The sequence below is a fragment of the Oncorhynchus mykiss genome, chromosome 9 (genome assembly GCF_013265735.2).
Source record: "Oncorhynchus mykiss isolate Arlee chromosome 9, USDA_OmykA_1.1, whole genome shotgun sequence".
Lineage (NCBI taxonomy): Eukaryota > Metazoa > Chordata > Actinopteri > Salmoniformes > Salmonidae > Oncorhynchus > Oncorhynchus mykiss.
In genome coordinates, this window is record NC_048573.1 from 15,594,786 (window position 1) to 15,619,916 (window position 25,131).

Sequence of the window (25,131 nt, forward strand, 5' to 3'; positions counted from 1 at the left end):
CTCCACTGCCTTCTGCTGGTTTGTGTTGCTACTACACACAAATGTGTGCCAAAAAAACATTCTACATAGCAACTTGAAATGGTCAAAAAATATTTTGATCGTTTTAAATAATGTAGTAACATAGTTCAGCCAATTAACTTCCACTCCAAATAGGACATTTAATGAAAAGCAATTTAAGAATGAAGTTAAAGTTTTGTTGTATTTTAATAGGAATCCAAACAAACGCAGCCTATGAATTTACATTTACTTTCGGACAACTTGAACCAAGTCAGGGAGAAAACATTACATTTGAAAAATATCTCACTAATATGTAAACTTTCAAAATGTAATTAAAAATGTACTCTCAAATAACTAAAAACAACATTTATTAGTGGTTGGAGTACAGAGCTTCTCTGTGCTACAGTAAGTTCTTCACAGGTCTAACGAGTCAGTCCCCATCTATGCAGAAAATAGTAGTACTGTACCATATGTTCACACGCCAAATATCCAGGATGCAGACTATGGGTAGGTCCCGATTGGCACCCTATTGTTCTATTAGTAGTCTATAGGGAATAGGGTGCCATTTGGGATGGACGCTAGGGCCTACACACTGTACTTGGCCTGAACAGCTGATCACCTTTAAGAAAACAACATCAGTGTTCACAAAACACTTCACACTTCAAATATTCACAAACCATAACAATCTAATCCTTTATAAATAAGTGAGCATTTCAATTAAATAGAGTATCTATGTCAGTAGTAGTGAATAACATGTATATTATCCATTGCTTTTACAGTCTCTCTAAACATTCATCAGTGTTTGTAAAACCTGCAGGTATTAAATAACTAACTTTTTCCAGTTAACACGCTGGTATCATAACAGTGGTAGACCCAGACCACTCACTCTTTCCCGCTACATAGACTGCATCTCTCTATGGTAGTGTCCCAACTTATATAGAACAAGGTCATATTTACAAAATATTCTGTGTCAGTAAAAAGTTTCAATGTTTTGTTCTCCTTGAGCTGGATGAAGGTCAGAGGGCACTGGAAACCACTGGAAATGATAGGACCACCCTCACTGTAAATACATAGGTAACGATGATGAAGAAACCCTAGTAGTCAGGTGTCTCTCCAGGGGTTGAATGAAAGAAAAATTTGCAGAAATTGATGGACCAGACTGGCTCATGTTGTAGTGTAGGGAGTCATTTGTTGATTTCTTGCTGGACAGAAGTCTTGTGAACTTCTCCAAATCAACCCCTAGAGCCATACTTAGGGGAGAAGTGATCCAATGCTGAATCACACTATAGGGCCAGACCGTACTATGTTGGCTTGGATATCATCCCTAGCACGATACCAGCAACTACGGTGGCTGCGTAACCAGGCCAACCCATTGATTCACCGTATAGTGTCAATCAGGCACCAGTGTTCTCACCTGGTCTCCTCAGCAGCGTCGAGGGGATGAGGGGTACTTGGTCTTCAGGCCCTCCTTGAAGCTGCGGAAGAGCAGGCGGTTCCTTCGGTTCTCCTCGTCTTTCCTGCTGTGGAACTCGCCCTGAACTTTGAACCCTTTGTGCACCACGAAGGCAGAGTTCAGCACGGAGAACCTGTAGCCTGCCACATGGAGCTCACAGGCCTAGGGAGGGGAGAGGAGAAGGGGGAGAAGAGGTAAGGGGGACAACATGAAATGGTGATACTTTATTCAGCTAAAAGTTATCTCCAGAGATGTTCGATCGGGTTCAAGTCCGGTCTCTGGCTGGGTCACTCAAGGACATTCAGAGACTTGTCCCAAAGCCACTCCTGCGTTGTCTTGGCTGTGTACTTATGTAACAGTATAACTTTAGCCTGTCCCCTCGCCCCTACCCGGGCTCGTACCTGGGACCCTCTGCACACACCGACAACAGTCACCAATGAAGCATTGTTACCCATCGCGCCACAAAAGCCACGGCCCTTGCAGGGCAAGGGGAACAACTACTTCAGGTCTCAGAGAGAGTGACATCACCGATTGAAACACTATTAGCGCGCACCACCGCTAATTAGCTAGCCATTTCACATCGGTTACACTTAGTCATTGTCCTGTTGGAAGGTGAACCTTCGCCATAGTCTGAGGTCCTGAGCGCTTTGGAGCAGGATTTCATTAAGGATCTCTGTACTTTGCTCCATTCATCTTTCCCTCAATCCTGACTAGTCTCACAGTCCCTGCCAATGAAAAACATCCCCACAGCTTGATGCTGCCACCAGCATGCTTCACCGTAGGGATGGTGCCAGGTTTCCTCCAGACGTTATGTTTGGCATTCAGACCAAAGAGTTCAATCTTGGTTACATCAGACCAGATAATCTCGTTTCTCATTGTTTGAGAGTCTTTAGGTGCCTGGCAAACTCAAAGTGGGCTGTCATGTGTCTTTTACTGAGGAGTGCCTTCTGTCTAGCCACTCTACCATAAAGGCCTGATTAGTGGAGTGCTGCAGAGATGGTTGTCCTTCTGGAAGGTTCTCCCATCTCCACAGAGTAACTCTGGAGCTCTGTCAGAGTGACCATCGGGTTCTCTGACCAAGGCCTTTCTTCCATTTCAGAATGGAGGCCACTGTGTTTTAGGGGACCTTCAATGCTGCCAAAATGTTTTGGTACCCTTCCCCAGATTTGTGCTCTAAGCTCTAAGGAAAATTTCTTCGACCTCATGGCTTGGATTTTGTTTTGACATGCACTGTCAACTGTGGGACCTTATATAGACAGGTTGTGTCTTTCCAAATCATGTCAATTGAATCAATTGAATTGACCACAGGTAGACTCCAATCAAGTTTTAGAAACATCTCAAGGATGACCAATGGACACAGGATGTACCTGAGCTCAATTTCGAGTCTCCTACCGAAGGGTCTGAATAATTATGTAATTAAGGTATCTGTTTTTATTTTTTATAAATTTACAAAAATGTCTGAAAACCTGTTTTCGCGTCATCATTATGGGGTATTGTGTGTAGATTCCTAAGGATTTAAAAAATCTATTTTAGAATAAGGCTATCACATAACAAAACATGAAAAAATTCAAGTGGTCTGAATACTTTCCAAAGACACTATATATTTTACTGCAGTGCAAGGGTTCTGCAGTGTACGGTGTCAGTTGATGTAATGAAGCCCTAACTGTGTGCAACCATACACACACGTGCCGCATCTCCACTGCAATCTAGAATACCCGGTTACCCGTATCCATACAGCACATACCTGGCTGATGCGGTTGAAGCCGTACTGCCTGAAGTTCTCGTCATACAAGGGCACGGTGCGGTGCCCGATGTAGAAGGGCTCCCAGGGGTCCACCCAGGATAATGTATAGGCCACATCCAGGGGGCCCAAACCCTGACTGTGTCTGTTCACCCACTGAGAGTAGTTTGTGGGGGCCTGGCACCGCGGGCATAGCTCCTCGTAGAAGGGCCTCACCTCGCCCACCTGATACAGCTGCACCAGCTCCGACTTGGTGGCAGGCATCTTGCGTACGTGGCGGATCTCGAAGGCGGGCAGCACGAAGATCTCGTCCGTGGCGGGTTCACGTCTCATGACCAGTGCCAGAAACTGCTGGTGGAGGTCAGCACTGGGCGCCATGTCGATGTCGATGACCAGGATGTAGTTGGCTTCCGTGCCGCCACGGGCAACGTTCCGAAGGAGATTATTCGGGTAGGAGACGTTTCCATTTCCACCAATGGCATAGTTCTGGTATTTGTCTCGGTGCGTCTCGAGCCTGGCAAACACAGCGGCACAGTCCTCAAGCCCGGTGAAATGCTCCCGGTCCTGCTCTGGGAAACTGGCCATCTGCCCAGAGTGGCACACCAAGTGAAAGTCCACCAAGGCCTGGATCTGAGGGCAGAAAATGGTGAGGGCGTAGACCAGGGCTGTGGCAAACTTGACATCTTGGCCATGAGCGAATATGGCCACAGAGAGAGGGTTTTGCCACCTTTCCACTAAAGAATTCAGGTGGTGCAAGTTGTTGATGGATGTGTGCGTTGCCAAGGCCAAGAAGTGAGAGCTGGCATCCGCTCCTGGTTTCTGATTGGTAGAGAAATCGCTTTTTATCAAGTTCTTGTACACGCGGTATTGTCCGCTGGGATCAAAGATACCCCCTGTGGACAGAGAGTACCTGAGACGCTCTTTCCGTGAGTTTTTCTCCGGGTTGGCATTTTTCTTGCCAGAGCTCCCGAAGAGCTCTGAGTATCGGTAGCGCTGCTGCTTACCGTGCAGTTTCGATAGGAAGGAGAGGTAAATCATTTGTAAGAGTGCCACGAGCACCAGAGCGCCGAGCACCACTTTGAACGCGGAACATTTCTTAGATAAATGCATTCCCGACCTTTACATGTACACCACATGCAGCAAGTCAAAAATACTTGAGCAATATGCCCCAGGAAGGTATCAAATCTACCACTGCTAGTTGGCTAGCTTGCTAGCTAATTTGGCAATTTGGGTACGTGGGGGAGCTCGAATATCTCGTGTCGTTGACACCACGCAGTGCGGCCACAGGGTTCGATTTTAGATCGTGAAATCATTGTACGTGCCGCCTTCATATCTGATGCTTTGCGGTTCTGTCTATATCATAGCGTTTCAGGAACATCAACAAGACGTTAGGACGTGTTATTCTTCTTCGATGGGGTTTATCAGCGATTGGCATCCAACTTTATGGTGCATTACCGACACCTACTGTACTGGAGTACGGAGAGAAACCAAATCCTACATGCCAGCCCCGTTGCTCTTAAAAATATAAAATATGTGTGACTATATCTAATGACGTTCTACTCAATATACTCTAAGCTAGTTTCCTGTATCCCCTTCTCCCTCATACTGGATCTCAGCCTCGCTCCTTCCCACACTGTAGCAATACATGCTCCAAGGTGTGTGTTCCCTGGCAATAATCACATTTTCCTGTTGGATGATTTCCGATCACATTTAAGTTCTTATTTAACTAGCCGTGTCCCACCCTTAATCTTGTAAAAATAGCCTCCTCTCTTCTGTCACTTCCTCTCGACCTCCCCTCCCCGACTTTCCTCTATACTGGAAATAAATGCCTTCCCTTGGTATCTGTAGTCTCTCCAACACTTCCAGATCAACAACTGGAGGCAGGAGAAGCCATGGTGGATTTACAGGAATAGCTACTGTTAGACTAAACTCCCTTGCATACAGTCCCATCTCCTTCACCTGGGTATTACCCACCCACCCAAAGCTTGTGTTCTGCCTTCGCCAATTCCAATTCCTCCTTTGGCCGCTTTTCCTTCCAGTTCTCTGCTGCCAATGACTGGATGGAATTGCAAACATCACTGAAGCTGGAGACCAATACTTCCCTCACTAACTTTAAGCACCAGCTGTCAGAGCATCTCACAGATCACTGCACCTGTACATAGCCCATCTGTAAATAGCCCATCCAACTACCTCATCCCCATACTGTTTTTTCCCCCTCCTTTGCACCCCAGTATCGCTACTTGCACAATCATCTTCTGCACATCTATCACTCCAGTGTTTAATTGCTAAATTGTAATTATTTCCCCACTATGGCCTATGTCCTTATCTTACCTCATTTGCACACACTGTATATATACTGTTTCTCTATTATGTTATTGACTGTATGTTTGTTTATTCCATGTGTAACTGTGTGTCGCACTGCTTTGCTTTATCTTGGCCAGGTCGCAGTTGTAAATGAGAACTTGTTCTCAACTAGCCTACCATGGTTAAATATAGGTGAAAAAAAAATGGTAGCTGCTGTCTCCTAATCTGCAATGGCATATCCCCCATCTCCACCTGTAGTGCAGCCACTGGGGATGTCCGAAACACCCCTCTACATATTCTGAGTCCTTGCTCCAGTATGACATCTAGCTTTTCCAATGAGGTCCGGGCTGCCCAACCATACGCAATACTGCCATAGTCTATTACAGATTGGATCAATGCAACATACATTATCCTCAATGAGGAACGCCCAGCCCCTCACTCCTTCCCTGTCAGACAGTGCATCACATTTGAGCACCTTCTTACACTTTCCCAACACTCAATGTGTTTTGCCCAGGTCAGTCTAGTGTCAACGTTTACCCCAAGGAACCTGAAGAACCCCACCCTCTCCAAGTTTTTCCCATATAACCTCAAGCATACCTCATCTCCCACCTTCCTTCTGGTAAAGAACACTGTCTGAGTTCTCTACAGAGAACCGGAATTCCCACATTAATGCCCACTGCTCTACCTCCTCACTTGCTTCCTGTAACTTCCTGACTATGTATGGCACATTTCTTCCCCTCTTCCATGAGGCCCCATCATCTGCAAATAACAACCTCCCAATATCTGGCTGTACCTGAGAGTAAACATTATTGATCATGATTGAGAACAACAGAGGATGAATCACACTCCCCTGTGGTGTACCGTTATCCACCAGGTAGCTGCCTGATAGTGACTTCCCCACCCTCAAAAGGATAGACCTTCCAAACAGGAAATCCTTTATCCAGTTGTACGTTCTTCCTCCTGCCCCCATAATATCAAGCTTGATTAACAACCCCTCCTTCCACATCATATGCCTTCTCCACATAAAAAAAGATAGCTACAACAGTCTCCTTGTTCACCTGAGCCTTCCTGACCTCTGCTTTTAAGCAGAGCACTGGGTCCATAGTTCCCCTACCGTTCCTGAACCCACTCTGATGTTGCGATACTAACCCCCTGCTCTCCAGGAAGTAAGTTAGCGTCCCTCCTATCCTCCCTCCTATCTAGTGCCCCAGGATGCTCCTCTCTCGTTCTCCCTCTGCCCCTCTGACAAATTTGCTGAGCTATGCACTTGGACAAATGCTCTGGCCATCATCTCTCATCATCTGTTACTGCCACATCCTTCCCACTCATCAACACTGGATAATCCCACTCCCTTCTGACCCCACTCATCCTCTTAACCATCCTCCACACTTCTCTCGCAGGTGTCGCCCTTCCAATGGTGTCACAGAACCGACGCCAACATGACCTCTTTGCCTGACGGATAGTTCTCACCAGGGCCTGATAATACTGAATCAGATGTTGGAAGTTATGCATCCTTTTCAGTATTCTAAATGCCCTGTTCCTACTTCTCAGCATTGCCACACTCTTCTGTCCACCACGGGACTGCTTTCCTCCTTCTCCTCCCTGAACTCTTAGGTATATCCTCAGTAGCTGCCCCCACTAACGCTGTTCTCACCCAGTTATTCATACTATCCACATCCCCTCTCATATCCACCCGAGCCATCACCTGCTCACTCAGCTCCTGAAACTGATCCCACTTTGTCCTTCCAAACACCCACCTGCCTACTCCATCCACTGACACCTCGTCCTCACTCCGGCCTACTGTGCATACTATGGGGTAATAATCACTCCCTACTGTCGACTCCTCCCATACCTCCCACTCACAGATTCCTGCCATCGCACTAGATACCAGAGTGAGGTCCAAGGTAGAGCCTTTCCCTGTGGCTACATCAATCCTGGTCCCCCAGCCATCATTCAGGCACAACAGATCTTTAATTTCCATTAGATTTTCCATTACCTGGCCATTTAGATCCATCTGCCCCCCCATTAAAATCCCCACACCACATTACTTCTATCCTGGCCCTCCACCCTCTTCAGCACTTCCAGGTCCAATATCTTCCAGGGGTTTTAGTAGTTCACTACCACTAGCACCCGTACTTGCTTTTAAAAGGTAGCACATCACCCCCCTCCCCCTACATCTCTGTCCTTATGAACAACAAGTGGTGCAGTGGTCTAAGGCACTGCATCGCACTTGCAAGCTGTGCCACTAGAGATCCTGGTTTGAGGCCAGCCGCTGTCTCAGCCGGCCCATGGGGCGGCACACAATTGGCCCAGCGTCGTCCGGGTTAGGGGAGGGTTTGGCCGGCAGGGATGTCCTTGTCCCATCACGCTCTAGTGAGTCCGGTGGCGTGGCAGGCTGGGCGCATGCACGCTGACACGGTCGCCAGGTGTACGGTGTTTTCTTGGACATGTTGGTGTGGCTGGCTTCTGGGTTAAGAGGGCATTGTGTCAAGAAGCAGTGCGGCTTTGTTGGGTTGTGTTTCTGAGGACTCAGGGATCTCAACCTTCGCCTCTTCGGAGACCGTACAGGAGTTGCAGCGATGAGACAAGACTGTAACTACCAATTGGATACCACGAAATTGCTGATTTTCTTTACAAAAATATCTATGTATACCATATTGCCGCCCACCTGCCCCGTAATCCCCGGTCTAGATGCTCCTAACCATCTTGCCCTTGAACCTGTATCTCCCTGGATCACCCTCACTGCCTCTGCATGACACCCTTCTCTCCACTCTCACTTGTTGCACCTCCACTGCCTGCTTCATTGCCGCACACCCACTATGAGCACCACCACAGCTGCAGCACTTTGTTTGTACACCATCCCAACACTTCCCATACTCATGCTCCCCTCCACACCTGGCACACCTATTTTTCTCTTTACAGACTGTTGCCACATGCCCAAACTTCTGGCATTTATAACATCTTAAAGGCGTTGGTACATAAAGCCCTCACGTAATAACTCATATATCCTATGGTTACTTTATTTGGCAGTACCCAGTCCTTGAAGTGTAACAGAATAGACAGTAACAGAATCTACCCTAACTCCACCCCTTGTTGCTTGCAATCTTTGAACACACTAGAACGCCTCCTCTCAAATTGTACCTCTATAGTGCTAACACTCACAGGCACTCCTGTTATCACCCCTTTAATCCACTGCTTCCCTGCTTGATCAGTCCAGCTGCTCCACACCACCTTACACTTCCCTATTTGCGTCACTCTGAGAGCGTTTTTCCTCTGCGCCATGTCCTTACAGAATACCAACAAGCTCCCATCTCTTAACACTTTAGCATTGACAACTTCCCCAATCAACTATTTTATCACAGCCGTCAACCTTATCGTACTCATCGCCCCAACTCCTCCTTCCTCCCTAAACTTCAGAATCACTTTATGGTCCTCACCTCCATGCTCCCCTCGCGATTTATCTTGCCCTTCCTCGGCACTTTCTACCTCCGAACTGCGGCTAGCTTTGGAAACTATGTTGCTCTCCTCAAACTTCCTTTTCTGCCTCCATAGACCTCACGCCCCCCTTCAAACCCCTTCTCCCTTTCTATCCCGCTTTATTTTTCTTACTCCCTCCTTCATTCGTACCACTATGCTTCACTTTCTTATCCATCACTATCTCCTACCACCTCTGACCCAATCTCAGCACAGTCGTGCCGAGTAAAGTTTGATTGTTTTTTTAATCAAAGATTGATCGCTAGCCTCAACCTCAGACTTGTGTGTTTGGAGTAGGGACAACTGTGTAATTGTCTATGCGCTTTTCATGTTACCACAAACCCTAGAATAGAAGGGCATATAGAGTTTGACATAATGGAGCATTTATTGCGTTCATAGCAAACAGCTGGACGTTCAATTATGCTGTGCGGCTAGCTAGCACTTTTATGAAAATTGTATCTTGAATATGAAAAGCCAATATAGCAAAATTAATAAAATAAAAAACACTGGTTTGTCGTGAACTTGAGATAAATTGTATTGTTGCTTCTAAAGTATACGCAGAGGACGAGGTGGCCGAGTGGTTAAGGCGATGGACTGCTAATCCATTGTGCTCTGCACGCGTGGGTTCGAATCCCATCCTCGTCGTCAATTATTTTCCCATCTCACGAATATTAGTGCTATAATGTAACTAGTTTGAACAGTACTTGAACAAACACTATCTGCCAAATAGTCTATATCCGTGTTTGTTGAAATTAAGACGATCTTGGTCAAAACCACCAGTACCATAGCCTCCTATGAAACTATTCTAACGTTACATTAAAACATGTTGTATAGCCAAACTCTTTACTTCACTAAATCGTGATAGATGTATGAATGATCGATTATATACAGTAAGTACCAAGAGCATGTTCATGTTGCTGTGTACAGTTCCATCGCCTATCCTGGACACACAATCCAAACCTTATTTGTATGGGTACTGTATGAACGTCATTAACGCACCCTTCTAACAGGTACTGTATAGTTGACTTACTTGCGCCGGGGGATGGCATACCATAGCTCTGTTCATGACAGCTGGTAGGTCCATCCTCTGAAGATGTTGTCCAGGTTTGTTTCATGTGGTATTTCAGGTATTTGCCGATGAAACGGTCCCCACAGCAGAACGAGACTGCTGGCGGCTTGCTAAAGACGCTTGAAACAGTGACCACCAGCAAACTGATTGTATAATATGACTTATATATTATGTATATACAGGCAAAAAGCAGCAGACATCAGAAACCATGTTTACATTTATTTTTATTCCTAAACATTCACACAAAAAAACGAATTTTCTCCACACAACTACATGGTGATAGATAATGTAATTTAGGGCTGTGTGCTTCAGATACTTTGGGGGCACCTAAGACTATACCAATACATCAGCTATGTGTCTGAAATGGCACCCTCAGAAAAAGTAGTCCGCTATATAGGGAACAGGCTGCCGTTTGGGAGGCTGATTTTACGTTATCCAGATACTCTGGGCACACTGTTTTTTTCTTCTCTCAAATGCACATAGAAATGTGAGTTATAGATCTGTCATTATCATTGAACACAAGTCTAAGAAGCAGCAAATATGTTCTGTGAGCGCAATTTCTATGCTCCCTGATCTTAAGTTTCATTTTTTGCTTCTTTTAATTTAGGTTTTGTACACCAGCTTCCAACAGCTGAAAAAACAATATTTTGGTTATGGAAAAATATATTTCACAGCAGTTTAGAGCGTACAATGATTTCCTACACTTGCTTGTTTTGTCACAAACTGAAATTAGGAGAACTACTAGAATTTTAGCAACGAGGAAATGGCAGAGCTATTTCTGCACAGTGCACCTTCAAGAAAGATTGAAACGATACAGTGCGTTGTTATGAAGTGTTTTTCCAATCAGATTGTCATTCCTTTTGCAAGCATTATTTTACAGCATGCCAGAGACAAACCTCAAAAACAGAGCCCCCAACAACAGGATCATAATATACATTGAAATATGACTGACAATAGAGTATAAATAAACTTCAAATCAATACATGGTCATCAAGAAGGCATGTCTTTTACAACAATCATCCCGTAAGATTTTGATGAAACACCGTCTTGAGTAAAAGGCGAAAGGCTTGTAATTAAACCAGAGTGTAAGTGAAATGTTGGTTTAAGTTTTGTTGAACTACAGGTGAAAAGGGATCACTTTGATCTGAAATGAATGTTCTGGATAATCTGGCCCTTGTGACATTGGTTAATTATATAATTTCTTTCATGCAAGACACACGTCAAACGTCAAACGCCTTTGAAATGCCTTCCAGGATCTGTGCTGACTCGATGCTCGATGGCATTCCGCACAATTTCCTATCGCACTAAAGTCTCCACACACAAAGCTACGAAACTAGAACGCCGGCACCGCCTTTAGACCCGCCCCCATTGGAGGTAGCTGCCGATTTGCCCTGTCCTTCCTCTCCTTCTCCCACCAATCGGATATTGTATTTTTCCCGATACTCCGTGAGCTCCCGGCCTTTTGTCTGCATCTGTATGTTGAGGGACTCTACAATCTTTGATATCTGTAAGGAAAAGAGAGGGGACAGCAGAATGATAATCATGATGTATGATCAGCAGTGATTTAGTTTTACAAGATAGTATTGCAACAACCTATAGCATTGGTAATTATGTTAAAGGAAAGACGCACCATAATTAACGTTGATCGTGTGCAGTTGATTATGTGCTGGGTGTCAACGAACGGTAGTGATTTAACATGCAGAATTGTCAGGAAATGAAAATAAAGTAAAGGCCGGCATTCTTGTCGGAGGCGTCAGTTGCTCTAGTGCTTTTTCTTTATTAAAAACACTTCCAAGCGAGATTGTCCTCTTGGGAACGTTATGCGACTGGAGTGTTTGGACTGTAGTGTGGCTGGAGTACTTTGGAACCAGAAGGTTAGAGGTCTTCTTCCCCAGTCAGACTATGCTCATGGCCACCACATCATGAACACGTTAATAAATTAATGGTATCTTCTCATCAAGCAATCTTATTTTAGACAGCCCTTTTTACAACAGTCATTACAAAGTGCTTTACAGCAACCCCAGATTATACCCCAAAGAGCAAGCAAACAAAAGCTTACCTGTTCTTTATTGCTTCCCAGAGCTGGTAAGACTTCCTTAACCGTCCTCTCCACGAGCACCCCGCCCACCAGTCGGAAGCACTTCCTGGTTGGATCCACGTCTTTTAGGGTCTCGATGACTAGGCTGAGAAAAAAATAAGCAAGTTGTGAGAGGAATGTAATAAGGGTGAATATCAAAAATCAAAAAGTTAAGATATTATGGTCCTCCCTTTGGTCCCTTTCCTCCAATGCATTTTGAGAGGGAGGCGAGGAGAGGAAATTAGGAATCCAAGGAAGACTTGATTCACCCCCCAGTGTCCAAATCTCTCATCTCTAACACCTTACAGACTTATCAAAGATTATTCCTCTCTGTGGCCAAGCCCATAGTTAAGTCCACAGAGGTGAACAGTGAGTGAAATAGAAGCGGTAACTAGTACTGTAGTTACCTGTGCTCGTTGATCTCCATCTCCAGCTCTGCAGCCTTTGAGGCCATGCTGCGCTGTTCTGAGCGCATCCTCTGAAATGCAGCCACAACCTTTTGAACACACCAAACAGATCACATTAAAACATTCTCTCATTATAATATATATATGCCCTTTAGCAAACCCTTTAATACAAAGTGACTGAAAAATCTGGTGACCTGCGGGAAGGCCTGCGTGGGCAACAACTTTAGTCAGTGTCAAAGCTCTCTTACAGTAGTGCATGCATACATACATACATATTCGTATCCGAGTCCCTAGTGGGAGTCGAAACCATGATCCTAGCGTTGCAAGCACCATGCTCTACCAACTCAGGGGAGCCACAACACACACAGATTTCTGAACTTACATTAGATTGAACAAAGTTGCAAAAAGCTTCGTTATATAGGCCTACCTGGAAAAGGAAATATTATCAGACCATTTATTGATTAGCTACAAGTAAATACAATAGTCGTTTATTTGTGATTTGTCAAACTGGCTGTATTACTAATGCGGTTCTGTATGCCACTGATTGGCAAGGGAGAGCGACGCTAATAGCACGAACTGTGACAGGCAGAAATTGTTTCTCATCTGCTCGACAACACAACTAATCCCTTCCTTGCAATTCGCCTGAGTATCTTACGTTAATGAATACTGATAGAAACCTAGTCAGACTAACAGATTTCAGTTAACTAAAATTATTATAAACTCAATGAGGTATTGTGAATACGACTGATACCAGACTTGGCCTCTAAATCATAAAATATCAGTTTTGAGGAACACACTAGTAGGAAGCAGACGATGGGAGCGAGCTAGCTAGATAGCTAGCTTGCTAACTAGCCAGAGGCGTGACTGGCAAGTCCAGGTTTGTATCTCAAAGCCCGCAACTATTAAACAGCATTTGCTAACAACACATGAAGATTCTGACAGTTACGGAGTTAAAGGAGAGTGGGGATACCTGCTCGGCCGACGGCCCTGATTGTTTCCCCCCGATAATGTTGCTGGGTTTGCTAACCGTGCTGCTACTGTTCGCTGCCATCTTGGAAAGGTGTCGCTAGTGGTGGGGGCTGAGGGCCCAAGGCTTACCATCTTGAGCTGTCTCATGTGATTGCCTGTTAGGAAAATCGTAATCAAAACAACACATGAAGAATGTTGTGCTAGCTTGTCTCATAGTCGTGCGAATTTGGCGCCGCAAACACAACGTAGGTAGTTACATTGTTGATGTTTTGATACTTTACTGACTGGATTTGGCATTAACTTGAAATTAAAACAGAGTCCAAAGTACAGCACGAGCAAAGAAGAGACTTTCTGGTGTTGCTCAGTCGGATATAGACAGATTTGTTTTGACACTTGCGTCAAGCCAATGTTCGTGCTCAGGTGCAGTTTGAGAAGAACTAGGGTGAAACATTTACTGGACTGTCATTCGTCTTGGGGCTCGAGCTGCATTTGGGTGCATCAAAGGTAACGACACCAGTCAACCTTTTAACGTTTTTTACAATGCATGTGTCTGTTACCATAGCCTATTATAAATGGGGGATTAGGGTTGAATTGGTTATTCTAAAATTAAAACTTATTGCCTTTAATTCATTTTCTGTCAAGGTCTACTAGTGTCACTGACTTGTGACTGTAGGTCAATTAGTAATGTTCAGCTATTATAACTAGCCACATATTTTTTACCTCTTACACTAACATTAACCCTTTAGATACGTGACTTAAAAAAAAAAAAACTAGGCAAGTCAGTTAAGAACAAACTCTTATTTACAATGTTGGCCTAGTGGGCTAACTGCTTTGTTCCGGGGCAGAATGCCAGATTTTTACCTCGTCAGCTCTGGGATTTGATCTATCAACATTTCGGTTACTGGCCCAATGCTCTAACCACTAGGCTACTTGCCGCCCGACTTAATCTAAACTCAAGTGTCTTTCTTTCCAGGATGTCATCATCATCGCCTCATCCAGTGGCAGCGGTGTGCCAGGTGACCGCAACCCCTGACAAGGAGGCCAACTTCACTGCCTGCAGGCGATTGGTGCAGGCGGCAAAAGAGGGTGGAGCCAGCATGGTTTTCCTACCTGAGGGGTTTGACTACATCGGCTCTAGTCGAGAGGAGACCCTGAATCTGTCTGAGAGGCTAACAGGAGACATTATCTCACGCTACACACTGCTTGCCAAGTGAGTACTCCTAGCTACTGAGTGTGGTTGTCTATTCTATTCATTTCTATTACATCCTAGTCTAATAATAATTATTGAATGGGGGACTTCATCTCATCTTGTTCTGTTATTGATTAGTGTTTTTGCAGTTAATCCACATCTGCCCTTTCTTAGGAAGCTGAGCGTGTGGCTCTCTCTTGGAGGGTTTCATGAGAGAGGGCATGACTGGGAGACGGACAGGCGAATCTACAACAGTCACATCATCATAAATGAAAAGGGTATGAACACACACACACACACACACACACACACACACACACACACACACACTGAAGTGCTGACACTTTCACTTAACCCTACAGGTGATATAGTGTCCGTATACAGGAAGTCCCACTTGTTTGATGTGGAGCTGCCAGGAAGAGGCGTGTCCTTAAAAGAGAGTGCCTTCACCATACCTGGATCCAGCCTCATTCCTCCAGTTCAAACTCCCATTGGCAAGGTCATTCTATGATTCCACCAATCCTGCTCTCATTGAATTGTTATTGCAACTAACCTCCATCTTTGTACACCAGATTCTTAGATCTACCACCCCAGTATTCTGTCACTGTATTGTGTTCCAGGTGGGACTGGGTATCTGTTATGACCTGAGGTTCCCTGAGCTGTCATTGGCCCTGCTGCGACAGGGGGCGGAGATTCTGACCTACCCGTCAGCGTTCACTGTGGCCACAGGAGCTGCCCATTGGGAGGTGGGATAGATTTTTGCAGAAACACGCATCTTCTTCTGTCTTGCACTATAATTTCTACTAGCTACTATTTCTAGCACTGCTATTTCTATGTTTTAATACAAGTTATAACAGTGTTGTTCGAACATGGTCTTGGGGACCCACAGGGTATGCAGGCTTTTGTTCCAGTCCAATACTTACACACCTGATTCAAATCATACACTTCATTAGTTGATTCAGGTGCCTTAGTACTGGGCTAGAACCCCTGTGGATCCGACTCTTTAGGACCAGTATTGAAGAATGAGGACCAATATAAAACACGCTGCTCTTCTAACCGCAGGTGTTGCTTCGCGCCAGGGCCATTGAGACCCAGTGCTTTGTCCTTGCTGCAGCCCAAGTGGGCAGTCACCATGAGAAGCGTTCGTCGTACGGCCACGCCCTGGCTGTGGACCCCTGGGGGGTGGTGATGGGGGACTGTGGAGGAGAGAACACAGGCATGGCTCTGCTGGAGATTGACTTGGAGAAGCTCAGGGACACACAGAGAAACATGCCTGTGCAGCAACATCGCAGAGACACTAGCTTCTACTACAGTTTGGGTGGAAAGGAATGACAATCAAATGTGTGTCCTAATTCTCCACACTTTTTCTTGAAGTGTGCACTTGTGCACTCCCCCACATAGATTTAACAGCATAGGATTGGCGTAAGCATGTGGCCATTACACCAATCCTATAATTTTTAATCCATGTGGGTACAATCAAATTTCAGGGAAAAGGGTGGAGAATTGAGACATAAGCACGTTCCTATCAGAAAAAAAAAACACTGGAAGAGCAGATTTACCATGTTAATGATGTCAAAGTTGGTATACAACCAGTAGATGGTGATATTGGTATGAGGATTTTACACTCTTTTTTTTTATACCACAAATGAGTTATGATGCTGTAATCAAGAAGTTCACCAGCTTTTAAAGATGTGATTGACTTTCTGGCTTTTTGACCTTTCAAACAAGAGAAACTAGATTTTCTAGCCACAATCCAATGTTAGCCATGACCAGAAGATATTCCTCTCTTACCAAATGCATGGGGGTTTCCAATGAAGCACTGTATGTGTGTGTTATGATGGATGAAATGAGGACATGGATGAAAGAATCAGTTTAATAATACATTCATTATATAGGTCAAATCCTTTGTTTGCTAGAAATGTGTCATATGATCTTGTTTGCCTTCAAATCTAAAACATTGCACTCTGACTATTCCCAATTCAATGTCATAGTTTTGGCTTTTAATGTATATTGTTTTATTGTACTTGATGAAACATTTTAATAATAATGTCAAATCCAGCCTCTTTGCTTCTTCTATCGCTCCTTACGACGGCGTGAGATCAAGAAACCGGATGTTAACGTCACCGGTACAGGATTTCCCCCCCACTAGACAGTACAGCCACAAAGTCGTTAATATCATGAAAACAAAAAATAACTTTTGGTCTTAATTTAACGTTAGGGTTAGTCATAAGGTTAGCAGTGTGGTTACGGTTAGGTTTAAAAAATAATCGAAATTGTAGAAATAGGCGGGGTTTATTACTTTATGTATGTATGAATTAACTAGTGACGACCCACAGGAGCGGGACAAAAAAAACATGGGGAGAATGTCAAATATATTTGAGTAAAAACTCTCCGTTTCTACTCAAGAAAAGGATGATTCGGTATGTCCCGGGTGGAATAGGGATTGCAAAGGTAAAGTATGTTGCTGGTGCACACCGCGATGTGATGAGGTTATATTTGACACACTATCGTAACTACCGTTCGCAATTTTAACTGAATACATGTTGCTCATCTCTCCATGCATTATGCTTTAAATAATTGTCACCATAATGATGTTGCACATATTCAGCATATGATGCATTTATAGAGAAGTTTGACAGGTCAGTTATGCATATAATAAGAAATCGCTTTGTGAAATTCACCATACCAAATGGTGGAGTTGCATCAAAATCGATCAGGCCCCCCTTAACCATCTGATGTTATGAAGGAGCGCTCGAGCCCCTGCCAGTCGTAGCTTGTTTGTTAGCAAAATTCTAGTTGGCTTTTATATCATACTACGAGACAGTTATTCGCAGATAAATCGTACTTATTTGTGGTTCTAACTAGCTGGCGGCATCTTTTATGTGACATTTAGGATGATGTCATTGTAAGTTATAACATTTGTTGTATCATCCAGAAACACTGCTGACCTAGCTTTAAAAAAATGTCATAGCACCCCCATGGCATGATACATCAGAAAGGCGCGTGGTGACAGATACTGTAGTTGCAGTGGAACTTGGTATAATCATGCTTATTTAGTGGCAAGGTAGCTTACACAGCAAAACAGAGATACATATAGTTTGTATTGCATGCAGATGTTATGGCATAAATCTATATGGAGGTATTGCATAGTGATATTTATTTTTCCTTCCTTACTTTTCACCCATGCATTGTCCTGAATGGAATGTGTCAGCTGTGTTCTACATACTGCAAAATATGATGCTAGGGTGAGTATGGGGCATAGGTTGGCCTCTGCATGTGAGCAACAGGAAAGAACCTCAGGCCTCACAACACAATGTCTTTGGGTGAAAATTTGCTTTTTTAGGATAAGTGGATGTCTTTTTTTAGTTTCTGCTCATATTCATTTGCCCCATGCAGCTACAGGTAACTGCCAAAATAAAGGAAACACCAACATAAAGTGTCCTAATGGGGAATTGGGCCACCACGAGCCAGAACAGATTCAATGCACCTTGGCATAGAGTCTACAAGTGTCTGGAACTCTGGTGTCACATCCCTCCAATATTCTTGCACAAAAAAATCCATAATTTGGTGTTTTATTGGGGGTGGAAAATGCTGTCTCAGGCACCGCTCCAGAATCTCCCATAAGCGTTCAGTTGGTGACTGATTCGGCCATGGCATATGATTTACATCGTTTTCATGCTCATCAAACCATTCCGTGACCACTCGTGCCCTGTGGAGGAGGGGATTGTCATCCTATGGGGGCATAGCCATGGTAGGCAACATAATGGCCCGCTCATAATTTTATACATGACCCTTAGCATGATGAGATGTAATTGCTTAATAAACTCATGAGCCACACTTGTCTTTTCAGTGCTGCATGATTAAGTTAGCCTTCTGGAGCTCTTGACCAGAGCATCGGTTGGAGTCCATTGTGCTTGAAGTGGACTGAACTAGGTGCCTGCTGGTACTCTTTATGTTATTTAAGTGCAGGGTGGCATTCATAGTATTTAAGAGACAATATTCATGTCCATATTTGGTGTTCCATCTATGACAGTGCTGACATATTATAGAAGAATCATCCGTTTTTAACTCTCACTTCTACAATGTGACAACACAAGTTCCTTTTAAGGTTTCTCACAACTTGCAATTGAACAGTTTTGCATTATAAGGCTATATCCTTAATTATTACAGTAGGTAGGGAAGGTATAGTAGTTAAAAAATATATATATATATATATATTATGCTTTTATTTTATTTGGAGGTGTGTCAAGTCAACCTGTAGTGTTGGCAGTGGGGACTATGCCTTACAGGAGATGTGATCATATCACCTGAGGGACAGGCAAAACGCTGAGTCATATCCCAGCAACAGTCTCCCCTGGCAACACTTAGCTCCTTGACTACTGACAGAAGAGAACCCTTTCTCCTCTACTCTATAAGTTGTAGGAGGTGGCAAAAATGCTGTTGCCATTCAAACACATATGTTCTACACACCTCACTGCTCTCACACATTCTAAAATGTCAGAGTGAAAATTGATAAGGAACAAGTATCCATTGTAGCAGGGTTGGGGGTGTAACGGATGTGAAACGCTAGCTTAGTTAGCGGTGGTGCGCGCTAAATAGCGTTTCAATCGGTGACGTCACTTGCTCTGAGACCTTGAAGTAGTAGTTCCCCTTGCTCTGCAAGGGCCGCGGCTTTTGTGGAGCGATGGGTAACGATGCTTCGTGGGTGACTGTTGTTGATGTGTGCAGAGGGTCCCTTGTTTGCACCCGGGTATGGGCGAGGGGACGGTCTAAAGTTATACTGTTACAGGGGTAATTCCATTTAAATTCTAGTCAATTCAGGAAGAACACTGAAATTCCAATTATCTTCAAAGCTTTTCAATAAATATTTTTTTGGGGGGGGAATTTGGTTTATTTTCTGAATTGACTGGAATTAAAATGGATTTGACCATCACTGCATTTTAGTAGCTGTTTATAAAGTCATTATCCTGTCAACTTTAACCTAATGCTGTATTTGTTCTGATACGGGATCAAAAGCTTAGCCTTAGTGTGCAGTAAGCAACTTCATGTACCTGACATCTGTTGGATTGAAGTCTATAAAGATACTTAGCCAATTTATGATTGATCATTTCATACCCGTTTGGTTTGTCATGTCAGGCTGGTTCTGAGACTCCCCTGGGAGTGTTAATTTCACTATTGGCTGTTATTGAGCGGTTGTAAACTAAGCATTTCCCTCTGTTGATAATGAAGCCTGAAGTTTGTTAAATTGACCAATAATGTTCACGACTTTACCTCAACCTTGTGAAAAGGTGAGAGGAAGAAACATGCACCTCTCCAGACTGGGTAGGAACAGACAGTTCCATGTGAAAATGTAACAAGATTTAAATTACTAACATATGTCATACGGTACCAGTCAAAATTCTGGACACACATTCAAGGGTTTTTCTTTGTTTTTACAATTTTCATCAAAACTATGACATAACATATATGGAATCTTGTATTAATACAAAAAAAGTCTTAAACAAATCAAAATATATTTTAGATTCTTCAAAGTAGCCACCCTTTGCCTTGATGACAACTTTGCACACTCTTGGCATTCTCTCAACCAGCTTCTAAAAGCAAACAGAATTTAATTTCATGCTTTGATTTGATCCAGCTCAAATTGATTTCTTCATTCCAGGTGAGAGGGAGTTGTTAGCCTAGTGGTCCAGACTGTTGGTGTATTGGCATGACAACAATAGAAAATAGTAGGTTACTGTATATGAAGTTTTGGGACCAGGCTAGTGAAATGTAGGCTCTCTGGTGTGTTTCTTCCTTCATAGACACCTATGAGAAAATGTTGATGTGACGAGATGTGTGTCTGTCTCACAACGTGGTGTTCACAGAGCCGTGTCTGCAATGATTATACTTGAATGAAACATAAGCTGTAGTGACATCAGTTAAGCTATCATGTCCTTTTGCTTTCATTGTTGTATGTTGATGAGTGCAAATGATCTGGATCAGGCCTAGGAGGACTTCTGACTCTTTCTTCCTGTCATAATGAGCTTGTGACTTGTGTCTGTATATGTCCAAGTTATCATTACTCATTGTGTAGTTATTACTTAAAAAAAAAAAAAACGTTTCTAATATTGCTCTATTTTCTTTCACTCTGCATTGTTGGGAAGGGCCTGTAATTAAGCATTTCACTGTTTGTCTACACCTGTTGTTAACAAAGCGTGTTGATGAATACATTTTTATTTTATTTCTGATCTGGAAGGTGTTGTTTTCCCCTGCCAACACTAGGGGGCACAATAGTGAAGTTACTGTGCTCTAGGAGTGTTGTTCTAAACCAGCATCACATCACTGTATAGTTCTTCCCACACATAAATGTTTTGTTTGCATTCATGTGTATTCTCAAAACGGATGCAGCACAAATGCCCCACATAACTGATGGACTGGAGAGGTATAAATATTTCAAATAGGAATCGATATCTCCATCTGAGTGGGGACCATATAAACAAAGGAACAAACACAAAACGACAGAGTTCAGATTCAGACAGAGAGGTGTCGTGCACAACGTGCAGGGCATGCAGACTCGTTACTACTATCTAGCACACACTCCGACAGACAGATGGAGGTAACGAGATACATGGGCTGTTGTTCACAACCAGGGCCCTCCATCATCAGTCCTCCATACTGACAGTAGAGAGATACATCATATGGGTTTACTGCTACTGCTGTTCTTCCTCATCCATCTTCCTCTTTAGTGAAGTGTCTGGGTCTGACGGCTCACACTCATGTCTTCTAATAACCTCCCGCCCCTTCCTCCTTCCGTCACTACTAGAAACAACCCTGCACTGAGATTGGTACCAGGTTCGGAGTCAGACCTAATTTGAAACCGAAACCTTTACCAGACTCGGCCCTCTGGTTCCAACTCCCTAATCAGCCAGCCCGTGGACTTCCTTGTCTGCCTGAGTGTGTGTGTGTGTGTTACTACAGGAGCCACTACACAGGAACAGCTACAACGGCATCGCCACAGTGCCCTACCCTGTGATCTGAGTGTGTGTGTGTTCCCTCCACCCAGGGCACTGCGTGTGTAGCGCGTAGCTAAATGGAGTCGGAGCAGCTCTTCAACAGGAGCGGCTACTACAGGAACGGCTACAACAGTATCACCAGCGCCAGCAGCGACGAGGAGCTGCTGGATGGCACAGGGGTTGTCATGGACTTCCACACCTCCGAGGATGACAACCTTCTGGATGGAGACACCACCTCACCAGGTAGGCCCACTGCTAATCGCTGCTGACTACGCCATCAGACCCCCACAACTGCCCATGGCGCTGGGTTGCTGTTCCCAACGGGGAGAGGGTCTGGCTGGGCTGACTTGTTCAGATAGAGGGTCCGGAAGCTGTGGGTCCATCCATGGATGGGTGTTGTGAGCTGTGTTGTTGTGACTGTACATCGTGTCCTGGCCGGCTTGCCCAATTTGCAGTGATGATCCCATTCAATGCTGCCTTGCCGGTTGGGTCGCTCACTACCCTAGCTGAAATGTGACATATTTTCCTGCCCCTGCCTGCTGCTGTGCCGTTGATTCACCCCCCCCCCCCTCCCCATCCCTGTTTCAGCTCCCAACATACAACCATCTCCATCCATCCATGCCACCTGATCCCAAACCATCCTCCATCAGATGTCTCCTGCCTGCTGTCTCATCTCCATACCAGCGATTGGTGGTTGCAAACTTACCCGCCATCTTGTTTTTGTTTTATGCTTACAGCCTAGTCCATATTAGCCTGGTTCCAGATCAACAAACATGTTTTTGCATGACAACGGCCATAGGACTGGGCTAATATAGTACAAAGAAACCGATCTGGAACCAGACTGTCCATTCCTGTTTTGTTTTGATACTTTCTCTGCTATCGCCATCCATGCGGTACCTCATTCACTACTCTATTCATTGTGCTTCACTTCCTGTTTACTTTGCGGTCTTGACTTGTGGCGTTACATTTTGGTTTATGGTTGTGCTTCTTTTGGCCTTATTTGCTGCTTTAATAGGTTTTCCTGCTTGTTTCCTGTTGCTGCCTGCTGGCCCGATGCTTGATTTGCTGAGTCATGTATTGTTACCGTAGTTACACTGGCTTCCTGCTGCTGCTCTAGGTTTGGGTTCTAGTAGCTGATCAAAAGAGAAACAACTCCCTCATATCTGATATGATGTTTGATATGACAAGTCCCAGAGAAACAACTCCCTCATGTATTTGTGCTATGATGTTTTAATATGACAAGTCCCAGAGAAACAGCTCCCTCCTATCTGATATGTTCAATATGACAAATCACAGAGAAACGACTCCCTCAACTCCCTTAATATGACAAGTCACAGTTGGCTACAGTGACAATTTTTTGTGTGACAATTTTAAGTGCGTCTGAACTGAATATGTGAGTCTGAAAGAAGGATTATAAATGGATTACCTGTATTAAACCTCGTCTGGAAAGGACCCTTCATCTCAATTTCTGCCTAAAATGACATACCCAAATCTAACTGCCTGTACCTCAGGACCTGAAACAAGGATATGCATATTCTTGATACTATTTGAAAGGAAACGCTTTGAAGTTTGAGGAGATGTGAAATTAATGTAGGCGAATATAACACCATAGATGTAAAAGATTAAACAAACAAAAAAAAAATTCTATTTAGATTTTTGTTGCATCATCTTTGAAATGCAAAAGAAAGGCCAACATTGAAATAGGAAGCTGTCAAGGTTAGGGAGTAACGGATTAGAAAACGTTACCAGCAAAAATATTGTAATCAGATTACAGCGTGGTTAAATGTGGAAGACACATTTCAGTTGAAGGCATTCAGTTGTACAACTGACTAGGTATTAGAGGTCGACGATTAGGATTTTTCAACGCCGATACCGGTTTTATTGAAGGACCAAGAAAATCTGATACCAATTCAATCGGCCAATTTATTACTATTTTACACATATGTGTGTGTGTGTGTAATATATATATATATATAATACTGAATGAACACTTATTTTATCAGAATATAATACATAAATCAAATCAATTTAGTCTCAAATAAATAATGAAACATGTTCAATTTGGTTTAAATAATGCAAAAACACAATGTTGGAGTGCAATATGTGCCATGTAAGAAAGCTAAGTTCCTTGCTCAGAACACGAGAACATATGAAAGCTGGTGGTTCCTTTTTTAACATGAGTCTTCAATATTCCCAGTTAAGAAGTTTTAGGTTGTAGTTATTATAGGAATTATGATGCGGTGACTATTTCTCTATGTACCATTTGTATTTCATATACCTTTGACTATTGTATCTTCTTATAGGCACTATAGTATTGCTAGCCTAATCTCTGGAGTTGATAGGCTTGAAGTCCTAAACAGCGCTGTGCATCAAGCATTGCTAAGAGCTGCTGGCAAACGCAGGAAAGTGCTGTTTGAATGAATGCTTATGAGCCTGCTGCTGCCTGCCACCACTCAGTCAGACTGCTATATCAAATCATATACTTAATTATAATAAACACACAGAAATACGAACCATAGGTCATTAATATGGTCAAATCCGGAAAATATCATTTTGAAAACAAAACGTTTATTCTATCAGTGAAATACAGAACCTTTCTGTATTTTATAGAATGGGTGGCAACCCTAAGTCTAAATATTGCTGTTACATTGCAGAACTTTCAATGTTATGTCATAATTATGTACAATTCTGGCAAATTAATTAGGATCTTTGTTAGGAAGAAATGGTCTTCACACAGTTTGCAACGAGCCAGGTGACCCAAACTGCTGCATATTCCCTGACTCTGCTTGCACTGAGCGCAAGAGAAGTGACACAATTTCCCTAGTTTATATGGCCTGCTAACATGAATTTCTTAACTAAATATGCAAGTAAAAAAAAAATATATACTTGTGTATTGATTTTAAGGAAGGCATTGATGTTGATGGTTAGGTACATTTGTGCAACGATTGTGCTTTTTTTCGCGAATGCGTTTTTTTTTTAGATCATCACCCGTTTGGCGAAGTTGAATTAGGCTGTGATTCGATGATAAATTAACAGGCATCACATTGATTATATGCAACGCAGGGCAAGCAAGTTAACCTAGTAATATCATCAACAATGTGTAGTTAACTAGTGATTATGTTAAGATTGATTGTTTTTTATAAGATAAGTTTAATGCTAGCTAGCACTTACCTTGGCTCCTTGCAGCCACAAGGTCCTTTTGATGCTGCACTCGCATAACAGGTGGTCAGCCTGCCACGCAGTCTCCTCGTGGATTGCAATGTAATCGGCCATAATCGGCATCCAAAAAGGCAGATTATCGATTTTGTTATGAAAACTTGAAATCGTCCCTAATTAATCGGTAATGCCCTATTATTATTATTATTATTATTATTATTATTATTATATATATTTTTAAAATTATTATTATTATTATTTTTAAATTGGTCGACCTCTACTAGGTATCCCCCTTTCCCTTAA

At 43.4% G+C, this 25,131-nt stretch overlaps 4 protein-coding genes and 1 non-coding gene across 9 annotated transcripts in view; 3 read left to right on the forward strand and 2 right to left on the reverse strand.

Moving 5' to 3' along the window:
- Positions 1-348: 348 nt before the first annotated feature.
- On the reverse strand, positions 349-5,166 carry b4gat1 (beta-1,4-glucuronyltransferase 1). Its single transcript, XM_036987420.1, has 3 exons — positions 3,195-5,166; positions 1,412-1,612; positions 349-1,057 (listed from the first exon to the last, which is right to left on the reverse strand). Exons 1-2 carry the CDS (start codon positions 4,299-4,301, stop codon positions 1,421-1,423), a joined length of 1,299 nt encoding a protein of 432 aa, XP_036843315.1. The 5' UTR covers positions 4,302-5,166; the 3' UTR covers positions 349-1,057; positions 1,412-1,420.
- Positions 5,167-9,532: 4,366 nt separating this feature from the next.
- Positions 9,533-9,614, forward strand: trnas-gcu. The gene has a single exon. It is a non-coding gene; the product is annotated as a tRNA-Ser (tRNA).
- A 630-nt stretch (positions 9,615-10,244) lies between these two features.
- LOC110531598 (prefoldin subunit 2) lies at positions 10,245-13,868 on the reverse strand. 2 transcript variants are annotated; one of them, XM_021614881.2, is made up of 5 exons: positions 13,493-13,603; positions 12,905-12,949; positions 12,523-12,611; positions 12,098-12,221; positions 10,245-11,543 (listed from the first exon to the last, which is right to left on the reverse strand). In XM_021614881.2, exons 1-5 carry the CDS (start codon positions 13,571-13,573, stop codon positions 11,364-11,366), a joined length of 519 nt encoding a protein of 172 aa, XP_021470556.1. In that variant the 5' UTR covers positions 13,574-13,603; the 3' UTR covers positions 10,245-11,363. The 2 variants fall into 2 exon arrangements, with proteins under 2 accessions (XP_021470556.1, XP_021470557.1); XM_021614882.2 differs by lacking the exon at positions 12,905-12,949 and having other exon boundaries at positions 11,020-11,543; positions 13,493-13,868.
- nit1 (nitrilase 1) lies at positions 13,645-16,738 on the forward strand. The gene is made up of 6 exons (XM_021614880.2): positions 13,645-13,995; positions 14,465-14,701; positions 14,855-14,958; positions 15,043-15,179; positions 15,301-15,426; positions 15,743-16,738. The coding sequence occupies exons 1-6, from the start codon at positions 13,898-13,900 to the stop codon at positions 16,010-16,012; spliced, it is 972 nt and encodes a 323-aa protein (XP_021470555.1). The 5' UTR covers positions 13,645-13,897; the 3' UTR covers positions 16,013-16,738.
- A 51-nt stretch (positions 16,739-16,789) lies between these two features.
- Positions 16,790-25,131, forward strand: part of clcn3 (chloride channel 3) — a 48,520-nt gene continuing 40,178 nt past the window's right edge. Inside the window, exons 1-2 of one of the 4 annotated variants that reach the window (XM_036987421.1) lie at positions 16,790-17,131; positions 21,723-21,915. In XM_036987421.1, the coding sequence (XP_036843316.1) occupies positions 21,750-21,915 (166 nt within the window). In that variant the 5' untranslated portion in view covers positions 16,790-17,131; positions 21,723-21,749. The remainder of the gene's footprint in view (positions 17,132-21,722; positions 21,916-25,131) is intronic. The other 3 variants (XM_021614871.2, XM_021614873.2, XM_036987425.1) reach the window with 3 other exon arrangements.

Coding starts and splice junctions, on each gene's coding strand:
- b4gat1 (XM_036987420.1), bottom strand. CDS start 4,301: ATGCATTTATCTAAGAAATGTTCCGCGTTCAAAGTGGTGCTCGGCGCT. Junction 1,613..3,194: donor GCTTCAACCGCATCAGCCAG/GTATGTGCTGTA, acceptor TCCCCTCCCTAG/GCCTGTGAGCTCCATGTGGC.
- LOC110531598 (XM_021614881.2), bottom strand. CDS start 13,573: ATGGCAGCGAACAGTAGCAGCACGGTTAGCAAACCCAGCAACATTATC. Junction 12,222..12,522: donor ATGGAGATCAACGAGCACAG/GTAACTACAGTA, acceptor TTTTTTTCTCAG/CCTAGTCATCGAGACCCTAA. Junction 11,544..12,097: donor TGGGAAGCAATAAAGAACAG/GTAAGCTTTTGT, acceptor TTTTCCTTACAG/ATATCAAAGATTGTAGAGTC.
- nit1 (XM_021614880.2), top strand. CDS start 13,898: ATGTTCGTGCTCAGGTGCAGTTTGAGAAGAACTAGGGTGAAACATTTA. Junction 14,959..15,042: donor CATCATCATAAATGAAAAGG/GTATGAACACAC, acceptor TTAACCCTACAG/GTGATATAGTGTCCGTATAC. Junction 15,180..15,300: donor TTCAAACTCCCATTGGCAAG/GTCATTCTATGA, acceptor ATTGTGTTCCAG/GTGGGACTGGGTATCTGTTA.